This window comes from Propithecus coquereli, unplaced genomic scaffold (genome assembly GCF_000956105.1).
Source record: "Propithecus coquereli isolate 6110/MARCELLA unplaced genomic scaffold, Pcoq_1.0 Scaffold83, whole genome shotgun sequence".
Lineage (NCBI taxonomy): Eukaryota > Metazoa > Chordata > Mammalia > Primates > Indriidae > Propithecus > Propithecus coquereli.
The window spans coordinates 7157925-7181878 of record NW_012154507.1 but is presented as its reverse complement, the minus strand read 5'-3'; the positions used below and the strand labels follow the sequence as shown (position 1 = coordinate 7181878).

General features: G+C 35.5%; 1 protein-coding gene across 1 annotated transcript; it reads right to left on the bottom strand.

Annotated features, from left to right (window-relative positions):
* Window positions 1–167: 167 nt before the first annotated feature.
* SAV1 (salvador family WW domain containing protein 1) lies at window positions 168–23954 on the bottom strand. The gene is made up of 5 exons (XM_012663835.1): window positions 23479–23954; window positions 20599–21042; window positions 5325–5595; window positions 2547–2690; window positions 168–707 (listed from the first exon to the last, which is right to left on the bottom strand). The coding sequence occupies exons 1-5, from the start codon at window positions 23570–23572 to the stop codon at window positions 506–508; spliced, it is 1155 nt and encodes a 384-aa protein (XP_012519289.1). The 5' UTR covers window positions 23573–23954; the 3' UTR covers window positions 168–505.

Here is a 23954-nt window from a genome sequence, read left to right as displayed (position 1 = left end):
ACATTATATATAGAAACCTATCACAGTAAAGTTTCCATCTCCTATTTCATATTTTGAACTACATTATGGTAATACTTAAACTATCCCATTTCAGACAATAGTCCACACTAAAGCAGTAAACACCTTTTTAAAAAATACTGCATAGATTGTCTTTTTTAAAAAAAAAAAAAGAAAGGTACTGCTGCTTTAAGTTAACAAGTGATCATTTCCTGTTTAACATCTCCTCTTAATCACATTTCTTGCTGCATTTTCTCCATCAGGAATATTCAAAGCAGTTTCCTAATACACAGCATTTGAAAATGTTTGCCATGTTGGCTCTTAAAATGATAAACTCATTTTTTTGTTCAATAAAAGAAAATTTGCAATAACAAAATACATGTAAAATTAGAATTTTATGATTTCCAAAAAGTAAGCTGCCTTTATTAACCAAAGTACTTGTTTGCAATGTTTTATTTGTGAAAGTATTTTAAAGTTTTTATAAAACTTAAATTTTTAAAAAATTAACTTAAAAATTCTTGCCATGTTGTTGGGCATACCACTGCTGTCTCTGCTTACGGTTTTCCAACTCTGAGAGAAGAGCTTGTCTATATGCTTCATACATTTTAACAATCTGTTCTAGTTCTTTCATGAAGAGCAACTTTAGCATTCCCTGGTATGTATCCAGGTCAGCCAGCTGGAAGAGTTCCCACTTCAGAATGTGGTCATATCTGTTTGAAAACACAGTCATACATATGTTCACAACACATACATAAACATGTATATATAGCAATAAACTAGTCTATTTTTAAAACTATCAATTTTATTATAACTAAACAAACCATAAGTTTTAATTAAAAATAACTGAGTTATTAACCGTGTTTAAATACACTATTTTTTTAGGAGCAAGGAGAAAACTGCTAACATTACTTCACTTCTTATTTAAGTTAAAGAATACCCATTTTTTAAACACATTAACTGCCACACACACAAAAAAGAAACTTTTCCTTTGGGCCACAGTGTTTTATTATGACAACAGAATAAAAATTCGAGTGTAATTTAAAGGTAAACATAAATAGAAAAGCGAAATTTACTGACTTCTATTCATTTAATCCATGTTTTTAGAATTAAATTGTCAATATTAATTGTAACAATAAGAACATTAACAAGATTTTATATATGCTTCGCACAGCCCGAGGGTCAAAACTAGAGTGAGTTAAATACAACTCTCATGGCAGTTAATGTGTTAATTATTTGAGTTATTCTAATATTAACACTAGACAACTATGAACACAGATTTCAAACTACAGTGGCTCTATAATTTCTAAAGAATACATTCTATGCTATTTGTAAGTTCATCCGAAGTTAATTGTCAGGAAAATAACAATACTTTAGATGGCACTGTGCTTGCATTGCAAATGATAATGCATAAAAATGGGCAAAGTCATTTATGTCGTTAGTGTTGACAGATGTCTTTGAGGAATGCTGTTCATACACTAAACAAGGGTCCAAACAGGAGGAGGAGGAACAAAGAGGAACCATCATTCATGGGCTAGTATTCCTAAGGCTGGGTACATAATAGTATTTTTAAAAAACAGAAAAACTCAAGAAGGAAAGAATAAACTGTTCTCAAAATGCACAAATAAGTAGACTGTAGAATACTCCACAATGTGGCAAAGGACTTATGTAAGATTATATTTACACATATCTTGGAAGGCCTTTAGTAGTAGATAACTGCTTACACAAGGCAGCCATTGTACCATGTACTTTAAAATGCATTATCTCCTTTAAGCCTCACCAAACAGAGTAAGGTAGATAAGATTATTAGTCCCCATGTTTCAATAGAAGAAAAACACTCAGATCTAAGTTCAATAACTTGCCCAAGGTCATTCAGTAAATAGATGAGGGAGCCAGAAATCACACTGTTTCCCACCTGAGCAATCTTAACCACTATGTATCTACCCCCAATATTAACCATAATCATTTACTGAAATCTCTCAATGTGCAAGGCACTATGGCAAATATTTTAGATACATTTCCTTATTGAACTTTAAATAACATTAAGAGTAGGTACTATTACTATCCCAATTTAAAGAAGACAAAACTATGTTAAACAGCCTGCCCAAAGTTACAGTTAAAAAGTACCAGAGGACTCAAATCAGCTCATCACAGAACTCATGTCACTATGCTGTACTACTTCCTTGTGTCCTGCTTTGTTCCACCCACATGTCTAGGACTTACATGAGTCCTTATTTTTATCAAAAGTACTGTATCACTTATTTACAAGTTAATCTTCCCCTATGAGAACATAAGCTTCTTATTATATCCCTAATAAGCAGAGGTATGCACACAAAGAAGTGAAGATTCAATAAATATTTACAGAAGTAATATTTCTAATCAATCATTTTCAAACTTTATAAGCTATGACATCTTTTCTTCAAATGCAATATTACTTAGCAGCCCAATATTATTAAGAGAAAAACCTGGAGCTACTTGGATCAAGCAGCCAGAGACTCCATTTAGCCCTGCACTCACCCCTCAAAAAAGAATTGTGCTATAAATTTACTTACTTCACAGGGGCTCGAGCATAAACCTGAAGCCAGTCAGGAATTTCTGCAGTATGATATGGATTTGCAGGTACTAGAAGGGACTGATTTCTTTCAGTTTGCTGTGGCTGGTATGTGACAGGAGGTGGTTGATCATACCGAGGTACACTAAGAAGAAAGAAGTAACATTCATTAGGATAAAAGCCCTAAATCTAAACAAGAAATTATAAAGAATAATATTTAAGCATCTTTCAATGTGCCTCCTGCCCAAACTGACTTCTTCCTACCACCTAAAAGATAATTTCCTATGATAAAGGCCTGGCTTTCTTAATCATGCTATAGGGAAATCAAATCCACCTTCTCTTGGAAACTGGTATGCTGCTAGTGACAGATATAAACCTAAGCTAAACTTTTACATATCTTTAGGAGATTTCTTCTGGCTAGTATTTATTCAAAAGAAGCATATATAAAATCTTATTTGTTGATGTTCTTATTGTTACAATTAATATTGATAATTTAATTTAAAAATAAGGACAGCTTCAAAGGAGGCCATAAAAAAGCTGGAACTAAGTTGTAACGTTTACACAGAAGCTTAAAACTAGAATCATAAATTTCTACAATAACTAGTAATTAGCTATAAATTCATATTGGAAAGATTGATAATTTCTCCCCAAATGAGAATGGATGTTTTCTTACTCCTGGAAGCTGAAAAGGGGGGTTGGGATATGTAGTGCAGCAGGGTTGAGTACGGGGCTTTAAATATCCACATTAAATGTAGATAACTTTTCTAATTTTACCACCTTAAGAGAACATATGGGAGTTAGAGTTGATTAAAACCTATTTTAAATCACAGAGACTTAAAAAAAAAAAAATGAAAAGAAAAAAGACCATACATTAATCAGTGCTAATAGCCTGTGTATGCTTTGGGGAGAGAAAGAATAGCAAAGTAGGGAGGTGGGGTATCAAGTGCTAAGGAAAGCATTGAACTACCTGAAAGTTAAAGCCTGAATTCTGGGAGGCAAAAAAATTTCAGACTGAAAGGGGTCTGCCTTCAAACAGATTCATGTGTACATCAGAAAAGGTCACTGTTTACTAAACTGGAATTAAAATAAGGGTTAAGATACACTGTGGCTATCAATTTAGAGATCAACATGCAAATAGCACTGAATTTTACCTTCAATTCTTCTTTCCTAAGTAAGTTCAAAGGGAAATATTCTTTGATAGCACAACTACAGGGTGGGGAAGAAATGAGGCTTTGAAGTTAGATATGCCTGGTTTTCGCCTCAGCTGAACGTTTACAAATTGTACAAATGTAGGCAAAACTGCTTAACTTCTCTAAGCCTCAGCCTCCTTAGTTGTAAAAGTGGAAGAATAAATTCATAACATAAATAGTTGTTCTCAGGATTAAATGAGTTAATGTAAGCCGAGAGTTCTGTATAAGGACTGCCATAATATAGACAATCAAACAGCTATTAGTACTACCTATGTGAGTATAAGGATAGTGTATATTCTCACACTGTTTATTCTCTGGTGTTTAACTTGTACAGAGTTGCTGAGAGAAGCAAATCAATTAATTGTGAAAGTGCTTTATAAACTATAAAAATTCTGTAATAATGTAAGATTAATGATGAGGAACAGAAAGTAAACTCTCAAATCTGGCTATCTGGACCACAAAGATCTCTGCTACCTCATGACAACAAACTGTAACCACAGGTTTGATTATTTTGAAGGAGGACAACCTCGGTAGTTCAATAAACATTGACTGAGTGTCACTAAATGGAATCCCTGGAAAAAACTGATTTTCAAAGTTGAATCAATAAATCCAAATATGAAAAATAATTGAAACAACACAACAATGATAAAGCTTAGTCTTCTAGGTGACAATACTAAAATGTATTTTCACAATTTTAACGCTCCTAAAAAAAAATACAAATGTCCACTATAACCAAAAATCTGTATTATGCCAGATGATACTAAGAAACATCTATCAACATGCTGATGATATTTTACCCATTTTTAATCTTATGGCTCAGTTCTTGAAGCTCAAATGTGGTTAATTTGAAATACTTGCAACTTCATTAAGTTAATACTAGCTTATAGGTACTTCAAAATCCAGTGTGTATTTACACTTACAGCACATCTCAATTTAGATTAAACACATTTCGAGTCCTCAATAACCACATGTGAAACTGACTACAGTATTAGCACAAGACTAAAAGTCTGGTAACAAACAAGATCTAGCGATAAACCCAGTATCAATCAAAATAGACCAAAGAAGTGCTAACGGTTCTGGGATGTTTTGTCCAGTCCTAATTTTTGCTTTCTTATCTGGTAACAGTAAACAAACAAACAAACAAAATATATATATATATGCATAATTATGTCTGACATGGAATAAAAACAGCAAAATGTTATAATTCAAAAGTATATTTTGACTTAATAGGAGGTAGTCTGTATTATTTATTGTAATTTAAATATAAGTCATTGTATTTAAATACAATATTTATTTCAATTTCTGGATATCTACAACAAAAACATTCTGGCATATTAAAGCAAATCTGATAAGAAAACTGATCCTATTTCTGAGGTTGTTTAAAAAGAAAAGTGTTTTTTTAAGTATTTTTTTAAATGATTAAAGACATTAATTACTAAATGTAACTCCAGAGAAAAATGTCATAAATTTTGAAAAATAAGGTTTTGAAATCTCAAGCTTTAGGATCCCTTTCTCGTAGATGAAAATATGAATCCAAAATCTAACATTAGGCAATCTCAAAATAAAAAGTTGAGAATAAAGTCAATTACCTAGGAGCACAGGGATGCCTGTACTGAGCCTTCTTATTTGTGTGATCTACATAATAGGTTCCAAATTCTGATGACTCAACTCTCTCCCATCCAGGAGGAAGTCCTTCTCGCTCAAGAGGATGGCTCCAATGAGTTGTATTTGTGTTATGATCTATATAATATTTTCTCCCTCTCATTGTCCAGTCCACAGACCAGCCAGGAGGAAGGGGTAAATCTTCAGAACCATGGTTAGTTAAATTTCCTAAAGATGTAGCAGCAACTCTCCCAATACCTGTAAGAAGGAAAAAGAGAAGAAACAGAACAATTATTCTAGGCTAAAAAATATGCCAATTTAGAAACAGTTACAAAATTAACTATTCCTGATTGTACTCTCCTGTTAAAATTCATAATTACATCATTATAAAGTTTTTCATAAAACTAGCCAGTATTACTATTAATTACAAAAAAGGGAGGAACTAGACTTTGAAATTAATAGGGGTTTTGTTTTTTTTTGGTTTATGCTTCCATTACCAAGCCATACAAACATTAAACTACAGGTTGAGCATCCCTAATCTGAAAATCCAAAATCCAAAATGCTCCAAAATCCAAAAATTTTTGAGAGCCGACATGACATCACAAATGGAAAATTCTACATTTGGCCTTTATAGGAAGAACTGTAGTCAAAACACAGTCAAAAGTTTATTTTATGCAAAAAATTATTAAAATATTGCATAAAATTACCTTCAAGCTATGTGTAGAAGGTGTATGTGAGACATAAACGAATTTCATGTTTAGATTTGGGTCCCATCCCCAAGATATATCATTATGTAAATGCAAATATTCCAAAATCTGAAATTCAAAATACTTTTTGGTACCAAGCATTTTGGATAAGGGATAATCAACCTGTACTAGCAAAGCTAGTATACTGCTATAGAAAATGCAAGAAAAAGAAAATATCATCTCTTTAAAGACCTAACATTTCATCCAAAAAAAAAAAAAGCAAAAATGAACTTGTAAAACCATCCCAGTTTGTAATTTCTTAAAAATAATCTGGCTGTGTCCTAGAATTACTAAGATAGAATGGTATAAGGTCAACATACAAAAATTACTTAAACATCTATATACTAACAGCAATTGGAAACAAAAGTTAATGAAATAATACCATTTATAACAGCTCAAAAAGTCAAATATTTACATATAAATTGAACAAAATATGTGCAGGATTGATACACTGGAAACTACAAAAACACTGACGAAAGAAATGAAAAGTCCTACCATGTTAATAGATTAAAAGACTCAACATAGTTAAGACATCAGTTCTCCTGAAATGATCTTAGTAGTCCTCCCTTATCCATTCCCAGTGGATGCCTGAAATTGCAGATAGTACCTAACCCTATATATAATGTTTTTTCCTATACATGCATACATGACAAACTTTAATTTGTAAATTATGCCCAGTAAGAGATTAACAACAACAGCTAATAATAAAATAGAACTGTAACAACATACTGTAATAAAAGTTATGTTAATGTGATCTCTCTCTCAAAATATCTTACTGTACCGTACTCACCTATTTTCAGACTATAGTTGACCAGGGGTAACTGAAACTGGAAAGCAAAGCTGCGGATAAGGGTAATTTCAATCAAAATTCCAGCAGGAGTTTTTGTAGATATAGACAGATATTAGGCAAGCACTTTTTAAAAAAAAACTCATTGTTTCTTTAGCAATTTAATACAATTAAGAAAATGGGATCACTAGTAACAAGTGTTTGTATTTCTATACAAATATATACAATGATTAATTATTAAATGATATTTCTGTCTGGAAAATTGAATTTTTTTCATTAATAACTTTCAACTATTTTGACTAAATTTAAATTAGTGGTATTTTTTTATTTCAAAATATTTAAAATTATTATGGGTACATAATATAATAATTGTATGTATTTATAGGGTACATGTGATGTTTTGATACAGGAATACAATGTGAATTAATCAAATCAGGGTAACCATCACCTCAGGCTATTTATCATTTCTTTTTGTTAGGAACTTTCCAATTCTACTCTTTTAGTTATTTTAAAGTATACCCTAACTTATTATTGATTATAATCTACTTTGTTGTGCTATCAAATATTGTTCATTCTATTTAACTATATTTTTGCACCCATTAACCATCCCAACTTTATTCCCCCTCCCCACTACCCTTCCCAGCCACTGGTAACCATCATTCTACTCTGTCTCCCTAAGGTTGTTTTTAACATTTAGCTCCCACATATGAGTGAGAACATGCAAGATTGTCTTTCTATGCTTATTTCACTTAACATAATGTTCTCCAGTTCCATCCATGTTGTTATAAATGGCAGGGTTTCATTCTTTTTTATGGCTATATAATATTCTGTTGTGTGTATGTACCACAATTTCTTTATCTGTTCATCTGTTGATGGATACTTAGGTTGATTCCAAATCTTGGTATTGTGAATAGTACCACAATAAACATGGGAGTGCAGGTATCTTTTCAATATACTGAATTCTCTTCTTCTGGATATATACCTAGCAGTGAGGCCGCTGGCTCATATGGTAGCTCTAGTTTTAGTTTGTTGAGGAACTTTCATACTGTTCTCCATAGTGGTTCACTAATTTACATTCCCACCAACAGTGTACAAGAGTACCCTTTTTCCACATCCTCACCTGTATTCATTATTGCCTTTTTGATAAAAGCCATTTTAACTGGGGTGAGATGATATTTCATTATAGTTTTGATTTGCATTTCTCTGATGACTAATGATACTATTTTTTCATGTATCTGTTGGCCATTTGTATGTCATCTTTTGAGAAATGTCTATTCAGATCCTTTGCTCATTTTTAATTGGATTATTTGATTTTTTCCTATTGGGTAGTTAGAGCTCCTTATGTATTCTAGTTATTATTATAATCCCTTGTCAAATGGATAGTTTGCAAATATTTTCTCCTATTCTGTGGGTTGTCTCTTCATTTTGTTCATTGTTTCCTTTCCTATGCAGAAGCTCTTTAGCTTGATGTGATCACATTTCTCCAATTTTGCATTGGTTGCCTGTGCTTCGGAGGTATTAATCAAGAAGTCCTTGCCCAGACCAATGTCCTGAAGCATTTCTCCAATGTTTTCTTTTCGTACTTTCATAGTTTTAGGTCTTACATTTAACTCTTTAATCCATTTTGATTTGATTTGGCAAGAGATAAGGGTCTAGTTTCATTCCTCTGCATATGGATATCCAGTTTTTCCAGCACCATTTATTGAACAGACTGTCCTTTCCCCACTGTATGTTCTTGGCACTTTTGTCAAAGATTAAGTTCACTACAGATGTGTGGATTAGACAAGCAGACTTTAAAATGTATTACTGAAAGGCAAAAAAAGAACTAGAATAGCCAGAACAATTTTTTTTTAATAATATGACTCACACGACCTGATTTTACTATAAAGCACTATAAAGCTACAGTAATCAAGACAGTATGGTATTGTCAAAAGAACACACAAGATCAATGGAATAGAACAGAGAATCGAGAAACACACCCACACATACATGGCCAACTGATTTTTGACAAAGGTGAAAACGCAATTCAGTGGACAAAGAATAGTTTTTTCAACAATGGTGTTGGAGCGACTGTACATCCATGAGCAAAAAAAACTAGTCAAAACCTGTATCTCCCACTTTATACACAAATTAACTCAAAATGGACTATATATGTAAATTTAAGATGTAAAACTATAAACCCTTTAGAAGAAGAATATAGGATAAATTTTCATGACCTTAGGCTAGGCAAAGAGTTCTTAATCATGATGCTAAAAGTTCAACCCATAAAGGAAAAATACTGATAAATTGGATTTCATCAAAATTAAAAATGTTTGCTCTGAGAAAGGCAGTGTTAAGAGAAAGAAAATAAGTTACAAAACGGGAGAAAATATTTGCAGAGCACATATGAGACAAAGAACTTTCATCTAGAATATATAAAGAACTCTCAAAACTCAACATTGGGAATTTAACCCCGAGCCAAGCACAATGGCATGCACCTGTAGTCCCAGCTACTCGGGAGGCTGAGGCAGGAGAATCACTTGAGTCCAGGAGTTCAGGGCTATAGTGCTCTATGATCGTGCCTGTGAATAGCCACTGCACTTCAACCTGGGCAACACAGCAAAATCTCATCAAAGAAACAGAGGGAAGGAGGGAGTAAGGGAGGAAGGAAGCAACCAACCTACAAATTAAAAAAAAAAAAAAATGGGTAGAAATTTTAGCAGGCACTTCACCAAAGATATATAGATGGCAAATAGCACACGAAAAAATGCTCAATGTCATAATTGGCCAGGAGGGAAATGCAAATTAAAAACAATGAAATGACAATATGCATCTATGAGAATGGCCAAAAAAACAATCAAAACCTGACAATACAAGTTCTGATGCAGATGTGGAGCAACTGGAACTTTCATACACTGCTGATGGGAATGCAAAATGCTACAGCCACTCTGGAAAACAGCTTAGCAATTTCTTTTAAAGTTAAACATATGTTTTCCATAGGATACAGCAATCACGTTCTTAAATATTGACCCCAGAGAAATGAAAATCCATCTTCACACAAAAACCTCCATGTGGATGTTTACAGTGACTACATTCATAATTGCCCAAAGTGAAAAGAACACACATGTCCTTCAACAGCATGGATAAACAAACTAGTACAACCATACAGTGGAATCTACTCAGCAATAAAAGGGAACTAAGCATTGGTACATGCCACAACATGGATGAATCTCAAAGGCATTATGCTGAGTAAAAGCAGCCAGTCTCAAATGGCTATGAATTGTATGATTCCATGTTTATGAGATTCTTGCAAAGATAAAACTACTAGGACAGAAAACAGTGGTTGCTAGGAACTGGGAGTTGGGGGCAGAAGTTGATGACAAAGGGACAAGAAAAGGAAATTTTGGGGGTGATGGAAATGTTCTATATCATAATTGTGCTGGCATTGCACGAATCTATACATATGTTACAACTCAGAATTGTGTACATGAGAAAAAAATTTAAGTTTATTATATGTTAAAAAAAATAAAAAGGAATAACCTGGCTGTGTAATTTTATTCTCACACAGAATATTAGTAGTGTATGTATAACAAATCACCTCAAAACTCCAGTGGCTTAAAACAAGGAGTACTTACTTAGTTCGTAAGTCTACAGGTTAGTGATATAGGCTGAGCTCTGTGTTTCCTTGTTACTTGGTACAAGTTATCATTACTATATCATTACTTGATGCAAGTTATCTCTTGCATGAGATAACTTCCCATATGATGTCCTACTGACATCAGACCTCCATTCCTTCTCTGACCTAAGCGGCTATTTTCTACCTCTAGTTCACTCTATTCCAGCTATACTCACCTCCTTGCTGTTCTCAAATATGGCAGGCACTGGCTGTTCATCTGCCTTAGAGCATTCTTCCTTCAGCTATCTCCTTTGCTCACTCTCTTACCCTCTTCAAGCCTCTTCTCAAATGTCTCAATGAAGCTTACTGTTACTAACTATGGTAATCTACATCTCCCAAGATTCTACTTACCCTGTTTTACTTTTTTTTAATCACTTTAACCTTTAACCTTATTATGTAATTTTAGTTTATTGTCTTTCTTATCCCACAAGAATCTGATAAGGAAGATCCACAGCATAGGAATCTTTGTTTTGTTCATGGACACCTATCTTAAGATTCCAGAACAGTGTCTACAGAATGAAGCACATAGTGAGTGTCCAATAAATAGGCTATGGTAATGAAGACAGTGTGGTATTTGTGGAGAAAATACACATAGATCAATGGAACAAAAGAGAGAAATTAGAAATAGACCCATACAAATATGCCTACCTGATTTTAGACACACACACAACAAAAAAATCTACTCCATCTGTCTAACATTTAAACTAGAAATGACCTAAATATCTATCAGAAACTGAGTAAAAACTGTTTGAGAGGGCCACAAAATGGATTCCCACACAGGTATTTAAAAAGAATAGTTTTTTTTTTTTCTTATTGAGACAGAGTCTCACTCTGTTGCCCGGGCTAGAGTGCCGTGGTGTCAGCCTAGTTCACAGCAACCTCAAACTCCTGGGCTCAAGTGATCCTCCTGCCTCAGCCTCTCGAGTAGCTAGGACTACAGGCATGCGCCACCATGCCCAGCTAATTTTTTCTATATATTTTTAGTTGTCCAATTAATTTCTTTCTAATTTTAGTAGAGACGGGGTCTCGCTCTTGCTCACGCTGGTTTCGAACTCCTGAGCTCAAACAATCCGCCCGCCTCGGCCTCCCAGAGAGCTAGGATTACAGGCGTGAGCCACCATGCCTGGCCAAAAAGAATAGTTTTTTAAAGAGAAAGAACTGAGGTAATGCTACATATAAAGAAATATAGGCTCTATTAAGTTTAAAACAGCAATTTGCAAGCCAGTTATGTATACACCATACTTTAAAAAAGTATTTATATGTTAGTATATGCACATAAATCTGGAGGACAATAATATGGAGAACTACTTACATGTTTTTATAAAGTTTGAATTTTTTACACGTTTATACCACGTTTGTAATAACATTTTTTTAAAAACCTGACCCAATATAAAATTAATTCTTGAAACATAATATGTATACAATTGGCAAAAAACTAAGGGGCGTGTGGAGTTAAAGTGGTTAAAATGGATAACCTGAAAGTCTTTCTAGGCATCCAGAAACAATATACCAAAAACTACATTAAATATTTTCCTTGATTCTTAGACTTACTTTGCCTCTCTGCCTCCCATGTCTTACCAGTTCTGAAATGAAGATGTTTCTTACAGTCAAGAGACAAAATAAACTTGTTAGCCACTAGGCAGCACTTGTAGAGGTATTATCACTGCCTATAGTATCTGGTTCATACTATTATTACTCCTAGTTATTTGTAATGGTTATACCCCAAACAGAGTTTCAACATAAGTTTGGATCCCTGTCCCTTAAAGCTGTGGTCCCCAAAACCCAGGCCACAGACCGTTACAGGTCCTCAGCCTGTTAGGAACTTGGCCTTGTCACTGCCTGAGCTCCACTCCCCTCATCACCCCATCCCATGGAAAAATTATCTCTTCCATGAAACTGTGGAACCGGGCTGCACAGCAGGAGGTGAGCAGCAGGCTATGAAGGAAGCAAGTGAAGCTTCATCTGTATTCACACTTGCATCACTGCCTGAGCTCCGACTCCCTCCCACCCCCATCCATGGAAAAATTCTTCCATGAAACCGGTCCCTGGTGCCAAAAAGGTTTACGACCACTGCCTTAAAGGTACAAAGATACAGCATTTAAATGAAAGGTTAGTGTGTCAACAGAACACTGCTAGTCAATCACAAGGCCCTAATTGCCAAATTTAGAATACATCAGAACATTCAAAATAAGGAAGACTGGGTTACCATTGAGGTGTGAAGGACTACCATTCCAGTGCAAAATATCTATTTGTTAAAAGTTCCCAGCTGACTTTGAAGAGATTTTTAAATTATGGTTGTCTGGAAACTACAGCAAAAATGAAAACATCAAGTTTAACTTTAAGGAAAGGCAAAATAAAGAGATTCTTTAAATGTTTTGAAATTATACTGACAATCCTAAGTACGACAGAAAGTCAGGAGCCCTTGCCTAGATTAGTAGTGTGTCTGTCAATCATATTGCTATGTATATGTAAACAACAATGACCAAAAGTTAATTCAGAAGAAATTTTAAAATTAAGGTAAATGCTTCAATTCAGACTGAGATTCTAAAGGATATGTAAGGTTATGTATAAATATAGCTTATTGGAAGGTGGGTTAAGAAACTGTATTCACTTAAATACAACATACAAAAAATGGCATATGCATAAGGCTAGTCACTGCAGCATCTGTAGTAGCGAAAGGCTAGAAACAAAGCAAATGTCCACTAATAGCAGATTGGTTGATTACACTATTACATGCATAGAACACAGTACTAAAAATGAATGAAGATGATATCTATTTATTGCCTTAGAGTAATATTCAGGATATATCATGCGAAAAATGCAAGATAAAGGAGAGAGTCTGGAGGAGAAAAAAAATATATATATATAGTAGCCAGCATGTAAGGTGGCCCCGTGCCCCAGTAATCCCTGCTCTCTTGGTGTTCATACCCCTGTCTGTGTGACCAATAGTTATGGCAGAAAGGATGGTATGTGACTTCTGAGATTAGGACATACAAGATCTTGCAGCTTCTGTCCTGGTCAAGTGCACTGACCCTCTCTTGGATCACTCATTCTGGAGGAAGCCAGCTGTTCTGGAGCAGGGAAAACACAAGATGATTTAGAATATTTTTGTAGTACCAGAAAGTAAGGCACTACTCAAAAATAAATAAATAAATATTAGTAAGGATGAGCATACCAAAGGTGCAAAGGAGCTACCCTAGAAGAGTTCCCAATGGTCACAGGTAGAACAATTTGAAAAATAAATGACTTAAATCTTAGATGATTACCCAAAAATATAAAATAAACATACATGAGTCTATACCGATAGAAACCACAGAATAAATAAATGGAGAAGAGACTAAACTTCCTCATAGAAGAATTTCACATATGTAGAAATTTCCTACTCCAGGAGATAAAGTTGAGCCCATTTACTCCCTTCAGAGTGAGTGAGTTAGTGACTCCCTTCCAAAAAATAGAGTATGGAAAAGGGAAAACAGTAACTTTACAGTGGAGAAATCTGACAAATCACTAGTAATGTCATGTAGGTATCATGTACCTCTCCTTATATAAGATATGGTAACGACACTTCACCTTTGTGATAGTCTTTCCAAAAAACCACTAAGCCCAGTCCAATGATGAGAAAAATATCAAACTGCAAATTGGGTGATGTTCTACAAAACATATGACATGTACTCCTCAAAACTATGATGGTCATGAAAAGACTGAGAAATGGGCATGGATCAAAGAAGACTAAGGAGACATGACAATTAGATGCAATGTGGTACTCTGGAATGGATCCTGGAACAGAAAATGGACATTAATGAAAAAAATTGGTAAAATCCAAATAAAGCTTTGAGTTAAAAAAAACAAATCTACGAGTTCATAAAGATACCAAAAATAAATATACATTGGAGGTGGCTAGGGTTCCACATTATTATTCTGAAAAATAGTAAACAAAGGAAAAGATCTAGCATTTATCTCATCTTTCCTATATGAAGAGCAACCAAACAACTGATAAATGAAAGTCTTGATTACAACTAATAAATTCCAACTAATAAATACAGAAGTGTTCCGTGAAAGAGCCATGTAAGCAAAGTGATCCCCAAATGGGGAAGGAGCCCAGAAACCAAAGAATGAGGCAGAAAAATCCAGTTTGTCAGTAAATGGTGATTTATTGGGGAACTTACAGACAGAAGTGTGGACTTAGGCAGCAGCAAGACAGGTATATCTCCACACCATTACCTCCTAGACCCAGGGCTTATATACTATAAGGAGAGGGTATACACACTTTATAGAGACAATTAAAGGCAACCCTCCAGAACAGGCAAGAATGCTATGTACATAATAACCTGTAATTTGTGTGACATCTAGGTTGCCTTGGTCCAAAAGCGGGATTTATAATGAGTACATGTTCTTACGCTAAGGACAGTAAATAAAGTAGGAATCAGGAAGTACTCCCAGCACTGGGGTTAATCAGAAGCATCCAAGATGGAGTCATTTTTGTATTCACAAGAAGAAATACCAAAATTCAAGTATAACAATTTGCAACACCTAATGAAAATATAGGCATACCTTGGAGCTATTTCAGGTTGAGTTCCAGACCATTGCGATAGAGTAAATATTGCAATAAAACAAGTCACACATATTTTTTGGTTTCCCAGTAAATATTAAAAAGTGATGTTTACACTATACTCCAGTCTATTAAGTGTGTAATCGCATTATATCTTTAAAAATGTATATACTTTAATTTAAAAATACTTTAATGCTAAAAAAGGTTAACAGTCATCTGAGCATTTAGTGAGTCCGAATCTTTTTGCTGGTGGAGAAGAGGGTCCTTCCTCAATGTTGATGGCCGCTGACTGATCAGGGTGGTGGTTACTGAAGGTCGGAGTGGCTGTGGCAATTTCTTCTTATTTTTTAAAAATTATTTGTTTTATTTATTTATTTTTTTAGAGACAGGGTCTCACTATGTTGCCCATGCTGGACTTTGAACTCCTGGGCTAAAGCAATTGTCCTACCTCAGCCTCCTGAACAGCTGGGACTATAACCAAGTGCCACTGGCCTGGCCAGTTTCTTAAAAACAGTAATGAAGTTTGTTGCATGGATTGACCCTTCCTTCCATGAAAGAATTCTCTGTAGCTTGTGATGTTTGACACTTTACCAACCACAGAACTTCTTTCAAAATTGCAATCAGTCCTCTCAAACCCTGCCACTACTTTATCAGCTAAATTTATTTAACATTCTAAATCCTTTGTTGCCATTTCAACGATGTTCACAGCATCTTCACCAGGAGTAGATTCCATCTCAAGAAACCACTTTCTTTGTTCATCCATAAGAAGAACTCCTCATCCATTCTAGTTTTATCATTAGATTGTAGCAATTCAGTCACATCTTCAGGCTGTACTTCTAATCCTATCTTTCATGCTATTTCCACCAAATCTGCAGTTACCTCTTCCGGTGAAGTCTTGAACCCCTCAAAGTCATCCATGAGGGTTGGAATCAGTGTCTTCCAAACTCCTGCTAATGTTGATATTTTTGACCTCCTCCCAAGAATCACCAATGTTCTTAATGGCATCTAGAATGGTGCAATCTTTCCAGAAGGTTTTCAATTTACTTTGCCTAGATCCATCAGAGGAATCACTATCTATGGCAGTTATAGCCTTATGGAATGTATTTCTTAAATCATAAGACTTGAGAGTTGGTATTACTCCTTGAATCATGAGCTACAGAATGGATGCTGCGTCAGCAGGCATGAAAACATTAATGTCCCTGTACGGGGTAATTAAGTGCATTGTCAATGAGCAGTACTATTTTGAAAGGAATCTCTTTTTCTGAGTAGTAATATTTTGAAAAGAATCTTTTTTTCTCAATGGATGCAAATAAAGTATCATTTTGTCTCTCTACCAAGCTTTCACTAGATGTACCTCCAGAAAACTTAATCTCATGCAACCAGGCAGATATTTATGCGATCTACCCTTATAAAGCTCAAAATTCTGGTTTCCAAATTTTGTAATGGCTACAGAGAATAAAACTGAATCTGGAACTCTAATGAAGTTCCACAAGTCCACAGTAATAGACATTAAACATTACAGCCCATGTTATAATCAAGATGTTGATAAAGATATCCAAGTATTAAATCAAGCCAATTGCTTTCTTTCTTCCTCAGCAAAATAATTCCAGATAAAGTTGTATGTCTAAAGATTATTAACCCCTCCTCAAAAGATGATTCTGGTTACCTAAATATTTATGCATTACTGGAGTAAATACAAATCCAGTATTTTTTGTAAAGCCTGACATATTTGTTTGATTTTTGTAACTTGATTTCTTTAGTCATCTTTAAAACACTTAAAAATGTTTTTAAAAGTCTGTTACTTAAAACTGCATAGAACTAAATTATTTAAGTACAAAACAAAAGAATTCAATCTGTCTTTAGTATTCCAACTAAAGACTTCCTGTTAACAGCAGGACTCCTTCCTTTGGCACATACAGTAAGTGCCTCACTGGTATGTGGGCCAAGAATTTTTGTTTCCCCTCCCCCTTCCCCTAGCCAAGAATGTTAAAGGTCAAATTTCATAGCAAAACGTAGAACTCCCTAGGCCCTAAGCCCCTTTAAGATATTATACAACTTGTTTTTGTGCTTCTGCTAAATACAATAAAATGAAGTTAACCCTTGAGATAAGGTGTTTCCTGAAACTCTAAGTATGAACTAATAGTCAGGAATTACCACTGCCATTAAATCATTACCGAAAAATTTTTTATACCTTTTTTATGTTTATTAGTAACAGCAATCAAAATTTAATGCTTGTGAAAATAAATCAGTCTATAGCACATCCCTACCCTACCCTCCTACAAACTTAGTTTTTCCTTTCCATTCACTTAAATTGCTTGAACCCTACCCAACATAAATCTTGAAAATAAAAGTTTCAAGTCTTTTCAAGAAGAATTCAAGAAACTTTCAGCTATTGTCTCATATTCACATTTTTCCCTCTGTAAAAGACAGTTATTAGGCTTTTCTATTTGGTTAATAATTGGTTATTAATCTTTCCCTGCAACTTAAGAGATTCCTTCAAAGAAGTACTGTTCTTTTCTAGAAGGCAAATTAAATCTATATTGCCCTGATATAATGTTATTAAATGAGGTTTCTAGGCATTCTATCAATTACTGCTATAAACGTACAACTTTTTAAAATTCTGGATATTTTATTACCAAAGATTCTTCAAATAGCTGCAACCTTCTTTAAGACTGACGCAATCTGATATTAAAGAGCCTGGGGTAAGAGAATATAGAAGCCTACTGTCTCATCAAAACAAGGTCTTGGCTATTCCATGAAATCAAATCTTACTTTTTTAAACAATATTCTTTAATCTGAAAAAATATCCAATTAACTTGTACTTTATTTCTAAGTTGTACTTGGAAAGTTGTTTTAAAGTTTGCCTTTAAACTTACAAAAATTATGTCAAATTGCTAAGAGAGGATCAGTAGATTCAGTTCATACAGATGTATCTTCAATGATATTTTTGTCAATGAATCAGAATTTTAAAACAAGATTTTAACTTGGTATTATTAATTCTTCACACTTATATACTTAAAGCCCTGGAAGAAAAGTATTATGAGCTATCAGTGATGTCTGCAATATATTAATAAATATAGATGGAAAAGGTAAATGTAAAAAATAACAAATATTCTGTATTAACAGTAAACACAGTTATTACTCCTGCTCCTCCTCAGCTACCAAAAGCTGTCTTAAGTCTCCAAATGTGAAACCTCTGGATTCATTCATTCATTCAGCCATTTACTTTTGTAAGCACTTCCTATGTAGCCAGGTGCTATGCTAATCCTATCTGACTCATCCTTCTCCCTGGATGCTCAAACCCTATTTATGGCCAAGTTCTACTGACAAGGACATGTCCTACTTTTCCCTCTTCCAAACGCCTGAGGCATAAGTCAGGTCCCTCATTAACTTATTTAAAACATTAATCACTGAACATGTGCCAAATGGAAGATTATGAAGTCATTAAAACCATTTATATAAAGTACATAACATTAACAAACTCATTCAAAGTAAAAAGCAAGGATGTGAAGCTATACGAAGTATAATTGCAAGAATGTAAAAATAAAATTTGGCATGGAAAAAGATGAAGGAAATAACTAATAAACTAAAAGGATCTCTGGTGGATAGGTACTTTCACTTTTCTGCATTTTGCAAATTTCCTATAATAAGCAGTTAATACTCTAAAAGAAAATATAAATGTGCTTTATTTTTAAAATTTACTTTTTTAGTTGATAAATTATTTCTGAGGTTTAGAATTGCATATTACAAATAAAACACACACTCAAGTATGCAACTGTCTTTATGATTTAACTTAGCTCTTTAAAAACAAAAAAGCACTTATCCATACTTATTACAGTATTTCTACAAGCCTAGGAAACCTCTCCTCTTCAATATCCCAGTGAGAATCTAATGTCAGCTTTCATAAAATAAAGCTGTTTTTACCAACTATTCCACACTATTTCCCAATTTTCAAAACTTTAGTGATTTACTTTGTCCCAAACGTAAATTCTCATTTTCCCTTCAAAAGCATCCTAGATTTGCCTTTTTCCTTTCCATTACCACCGGTACCTGCAATCTTCTTTTCTCTAGGAATCTATCCTGACTACTACTACAATATTAACCTTTAAACAATGCTTTCATAAAATCGCTCGTCTTTCTGAAATGTACTTCTGCTTAACTCAAATCTAAGCTTGTTGTTGGACCACAAATCTCCATTCCACTTTATATCTTAATTCTTCAAACCAGGCAAAACTACATAGTCCTTCAATTTAAACCATGCCTGTTCTGACTATTTCCAATTTTCCACCTAAAATATCCTTCTTCTGCCCCCTGTTAATTTAAAGCCCAAGCTCAAGGCCCAGTCCAAGTCCTATACCTCTCCCACAAATCACTCTTTTAAGTATTCCAGGATACAATGATCTCTCTTCTGACATCCTATTGCACTTACAGTCAGCACCATGAAATATAACAACTATTCTGTGACTGTTGTGTATATATTGGTTTTGTTTCCCCAAATAAGGTACCAGAAGGCAGAGACCAAGAGAGCCAAGAAAAATGCTAGACACATAAATGATTAATACTAAGTGAATATATTTTTATCTATAGTCAAAATATTCATGCTCCAAACCGTTTTTAAGTCAGCTTTTTTGAAGTTATGTGGGCTAAAAAGTAAATCTGTCTCATATATTTATTTTTATCCTGCCAAAATTTAAAGCCTACAACTCAGTAGGTAGGAAAAAAATAATCAGACAAGAAAAAAATTGATTTTCAGCTTGCTTCACTGTACTTTAGAAATAAAGTAGAACTGTACATTTCTCCAATCTCTTCTGCTCCTTGTGGAAGTATCCCTAAATCGGAAGATATGGAAAGCAGCTTTTCGTCCTTAATATTAAGGCTAATATTAAGCCTGTTACAAAAAGACATGCTCAACACACACAATCAACCATTTGTGCTGGGGTGGGGATCCTGCAGCCTTCTGATTTCAAGGTTGTTCTTTTTTAAGCACCAAAGGAGGCAAGAAAAGCTTCATCTTTCTCTGCTGCACTCTTTTTAATAAAAGGATTCGTTCTGTAAAATTTGGATTCAGTCAAAAGTCAGAACCTTAAGGCCGCAGGTTCCCCATCCTTGGATGTAGTTGCCCATGGTATCACCTAACATGTTCAATTCTTCCCATCCTCTTTTCCAGGTTTAAGTCCAGTTTCTCTGAAGACCTACATTCCCATTCTACCAAACTGGAACCTAAATGCAATCCAAATGGAGACATTAAATTCTTCAGTTTTTCAAGGCTCTCAGTGTTAACACAGCCTTGAGACAAGTAGCAAATTTATATAACATGAGTTACTAAAATAAATGGACACAAGAATTCTTTCATTCAGTATAGGTTAACAACAACTTGCATATGGGCTTAAGCAAGACTAGCAAAATGGAAAAGTACTTCCCTAGGAGTATTTGTTGCCTTCCTAGGAAAATTCAGAAAAGAGCATCTTTTTAATTGAAATATCAACAAATATAAACTAATGTAGTATTTATAATGTTAAGATACCTGAAGTATGCCTCCCCTGATTCTGTGGCATTCTTTGGAAGAGATCATGATTGTATTCATAATATCTGTAGTCTTCATGTGCACGATCTCCAAGTGGCCGCCTTCTTTGACCATCAAAAAAATTGTCTGAATAATAATATCGGGAACCAGAGTCTCCATTTTCAATAGCAAAATTAACTTCTGTTAAAAATGACTGAGAAGAGCCATACTCTCGAGGGACATCTCCTAGACTTCTGGCAAGATAAGAAGGTGCAGATAATCTGTTGCTTTCTCTTCTCATTATTTCATGAGGTGTTCTTTGAACTGGAGTTCTAAGGAAACTCTGGTTCCTTGAAACTACTCCATCTCCAGAAGCTGAAAAAGCATTAGAGCTTGAATCTGGAAGACAGATATCAGTTCGTCTTGGAATTGTTGGACCGTGCCGGATAAATGAAGGCATGAGATCTATAATAAAACAAAGAGTAAAATTACTATTTCATTAAGTAATAAAAACACTTTTCAAAAGTTGTTCATTTACCTCTACCACCCCAAAATCAAAATGTCAATGGACTTAAGAAAACAATTTTAAATTTTAAGATAGCAATTGGGTATTTTAAATTGAGGAAGATATTTTCCCACATGCTATGTGTAAGCTCAGCCAGCATCAAATGTATTCTGCATACTACCATACATAATACGATGAAATGTCAGTAAGAGGAACTACGTATTAATGAAATGCTCATGAATTTTTTTTTTTTTTTTGAGACAGAGTCTCACTGTGTTGCCCAGGCTAGAGTGCCGTCAGGCTAGCTCACAGCAACCTCAAACTCCTGGGCTCAAGTGATCCTTCTGCCTCAGCCTCCGGAGTAGCTGGGACTACAGGCATGCGCCACCATGCCCGGCTAATTTTTTCTATATAAATTTTTAGTTGTCCAATTAATTTCTTTCTAATTTTAGTAGAGATGGGGTCTCGCTCTTGCTCAGGCTGGTTTCGAGAAATGCTCATGAATTTTTATGTATAAAAACAGAAAACAATCTAACAAATTGACACGCAGGTACTAGTATTTAAGACTATAGATTTTTTTTATTGTTCACTTCATTTTAGAAACTGCCAAAAATCCTTCTTCAAGCAAACACAATTTCAAAGATAAAACAGAGCAGCATAATGCTACTCCAAAACATGTAAAGATGGATTCCTTTAAAAAGATACTAAAATTAGTAGCGCTCTCTTTCTACCTTGGAATTAACTAGCACAGCAATCAAAGGCTGGAAAGCCAAAAGTTAAGGTATGAAAATTAAAAATAAAGAGCTCTCATTTCAAAGAGACACACAAATGTTCAATCAGCTCAAAAACACCAACCCTGAAATTATGGTTCCTATGAGAAATTAATAAGAAGTAAATAAAATTCAAAGCAGAAGATAATAATAGAACAATGGCTGTCAGGATGTACTACTTTTGAATGCAGAACTTGAAAAGGGCTTAGACATTCCTGGTGAGAAAGCAAATACCTTTAAAACATGAAGAAAACTGGATCTGGAGACTATTTTATTAGTTCATTAAGTAAACAATATTACAAGGCATTCATATTAATAAGCTTCAGAAGCCAATACTGGACAGAAACAACTTAATATCAGAATACATAAGGCTCAAAATTTAATGAAATTAAAATACATCAAAAGTTAGTTGCCTAAAGGTGTGACAAACATATTTCATGATTTTAAGTAATGTTTAATCAACTTTGTTGCAAACAGCAAGCTATCATTTAAAAACAGCCAAAAACGTAACAGCATGTGTAACTGAGAACCAAGCTGTTAAAAAAAGAGGTTTAAAAATAAAGTTTCGAGTTACTGATGTACCCATCTGATATATTTTGTTGAAAGCACCGAAGTACTACAATAAATCTGGAAGGCTGATGATGTGGTTATAGTGGAAAAATATGCTCTCCACCCCTGTCTGTGTGATCTTGGGCAAACACTAGAAACCTCTATGAACAGCTTTCCCAATTACAATATGAGGTAATGCTTAAATCACAAGGTTACTACCAGCTTCCAAGGAGGAAATTTACACAAAGGGCCCAGCATGCAGTACGAGCACCAAAATATCAGCTCCTTACCTCACAAATGTCCTGAACACACAATTAAAAATTCAAGAAACTTAGCTCAAAAATCAGAGTCAAATACTTAAACTGAGAAGAAGAAAAGCGAAGGGAGGAGAATACACCCTATTAAAGTTAAAAAAGAAAAAACTTGGTAATTTCCCTAAAATGACAGAAATCATTTTGAGTTCTTTGCCCTTTTTGCAACCTCACGAATATAGCCAAATACACATGATTTTGGCTGCTCTGCTCTGAGAACCAAAAGTGATGAGGCTTTGGGCAGCCGCTACAATCGCGACGGGTCTGTTTTTCACCTCCTTAAGTCTGCAACCAGCAGCAGGACCCAGGAATTCTGCCCCAGATTTCACACAACTTCTAGCACAGGCGAGAGACACCCGCAGTGTTTGTAAACACAAGTCACATCTCACGCATCTAGAGGAAGTAAAAGTGTTCCAGTCTAACCACTTTTTACCCCTATAGCACGAGGTGATCAGCAATTTCACTGTTTCCTACAGTCTCTCTCTTTCAGTACTACTCAAAACCAACACCACTCAGCCAGAGAACTGGGAAGTTTGTTATTTGTAGGGGGTGCCCTTGGCAGGGGGCGGGGTACACTAATTCAAGTTTCTTGTCCTCCGTGGGCTTTCAATCAACGAACACCACTTCAGCACAAGAAAATTAAAACCCCCTATTTCACAGCAACCAATGAGAAAGCAGAAGCCCCGGGGAGCCGCGCCAGGCGCTCCGCCAGGGTCCCGGCAGCCAGCGGCCGCCCGGGCCAGGTGTTCGAGCGCCCGACACTCACTCCGCAGCAGAGGCGACGTCTCCTTCTTCACGTACTTCCCCTGCACCTCGGCCGGCTTGGACACTTCGTTTTTGGTTTTCTTTCGGGACAGCATCCTTCTTGACGAGGCCCGAGGCCACGCTAAGCACCCTCCCTAGGGCTCCGCGCCGGGCGCCGACTGTCGCCGCCGCCACCTCCGCCGGCGCCGCCGTCTCCTTCCCTCCCAAGCCGCCGCCGCCTGTCCGGAGCCCGGGGTCGCCCACAGGGACTGCCGCATGTTCAGGGCGCTAAGCGCGCCGGCCGCCGCTCAGTCGCATGTCAGTTCCTTCCCGGAAGTCTGCCCGCTCCGCGAAGCTGCCCGGGGACGCCGTGAGGAGAGGCCAGGGACGCCGGGCCAGGGCCATGATCCGCCGCGGGCCGCCTGGTAACCGCTACCGGGCCGCCGCCGCCGCCTACGTCCCGTAAACTTTCCCCGCGGCCGCTGGGAATTCTGGGAA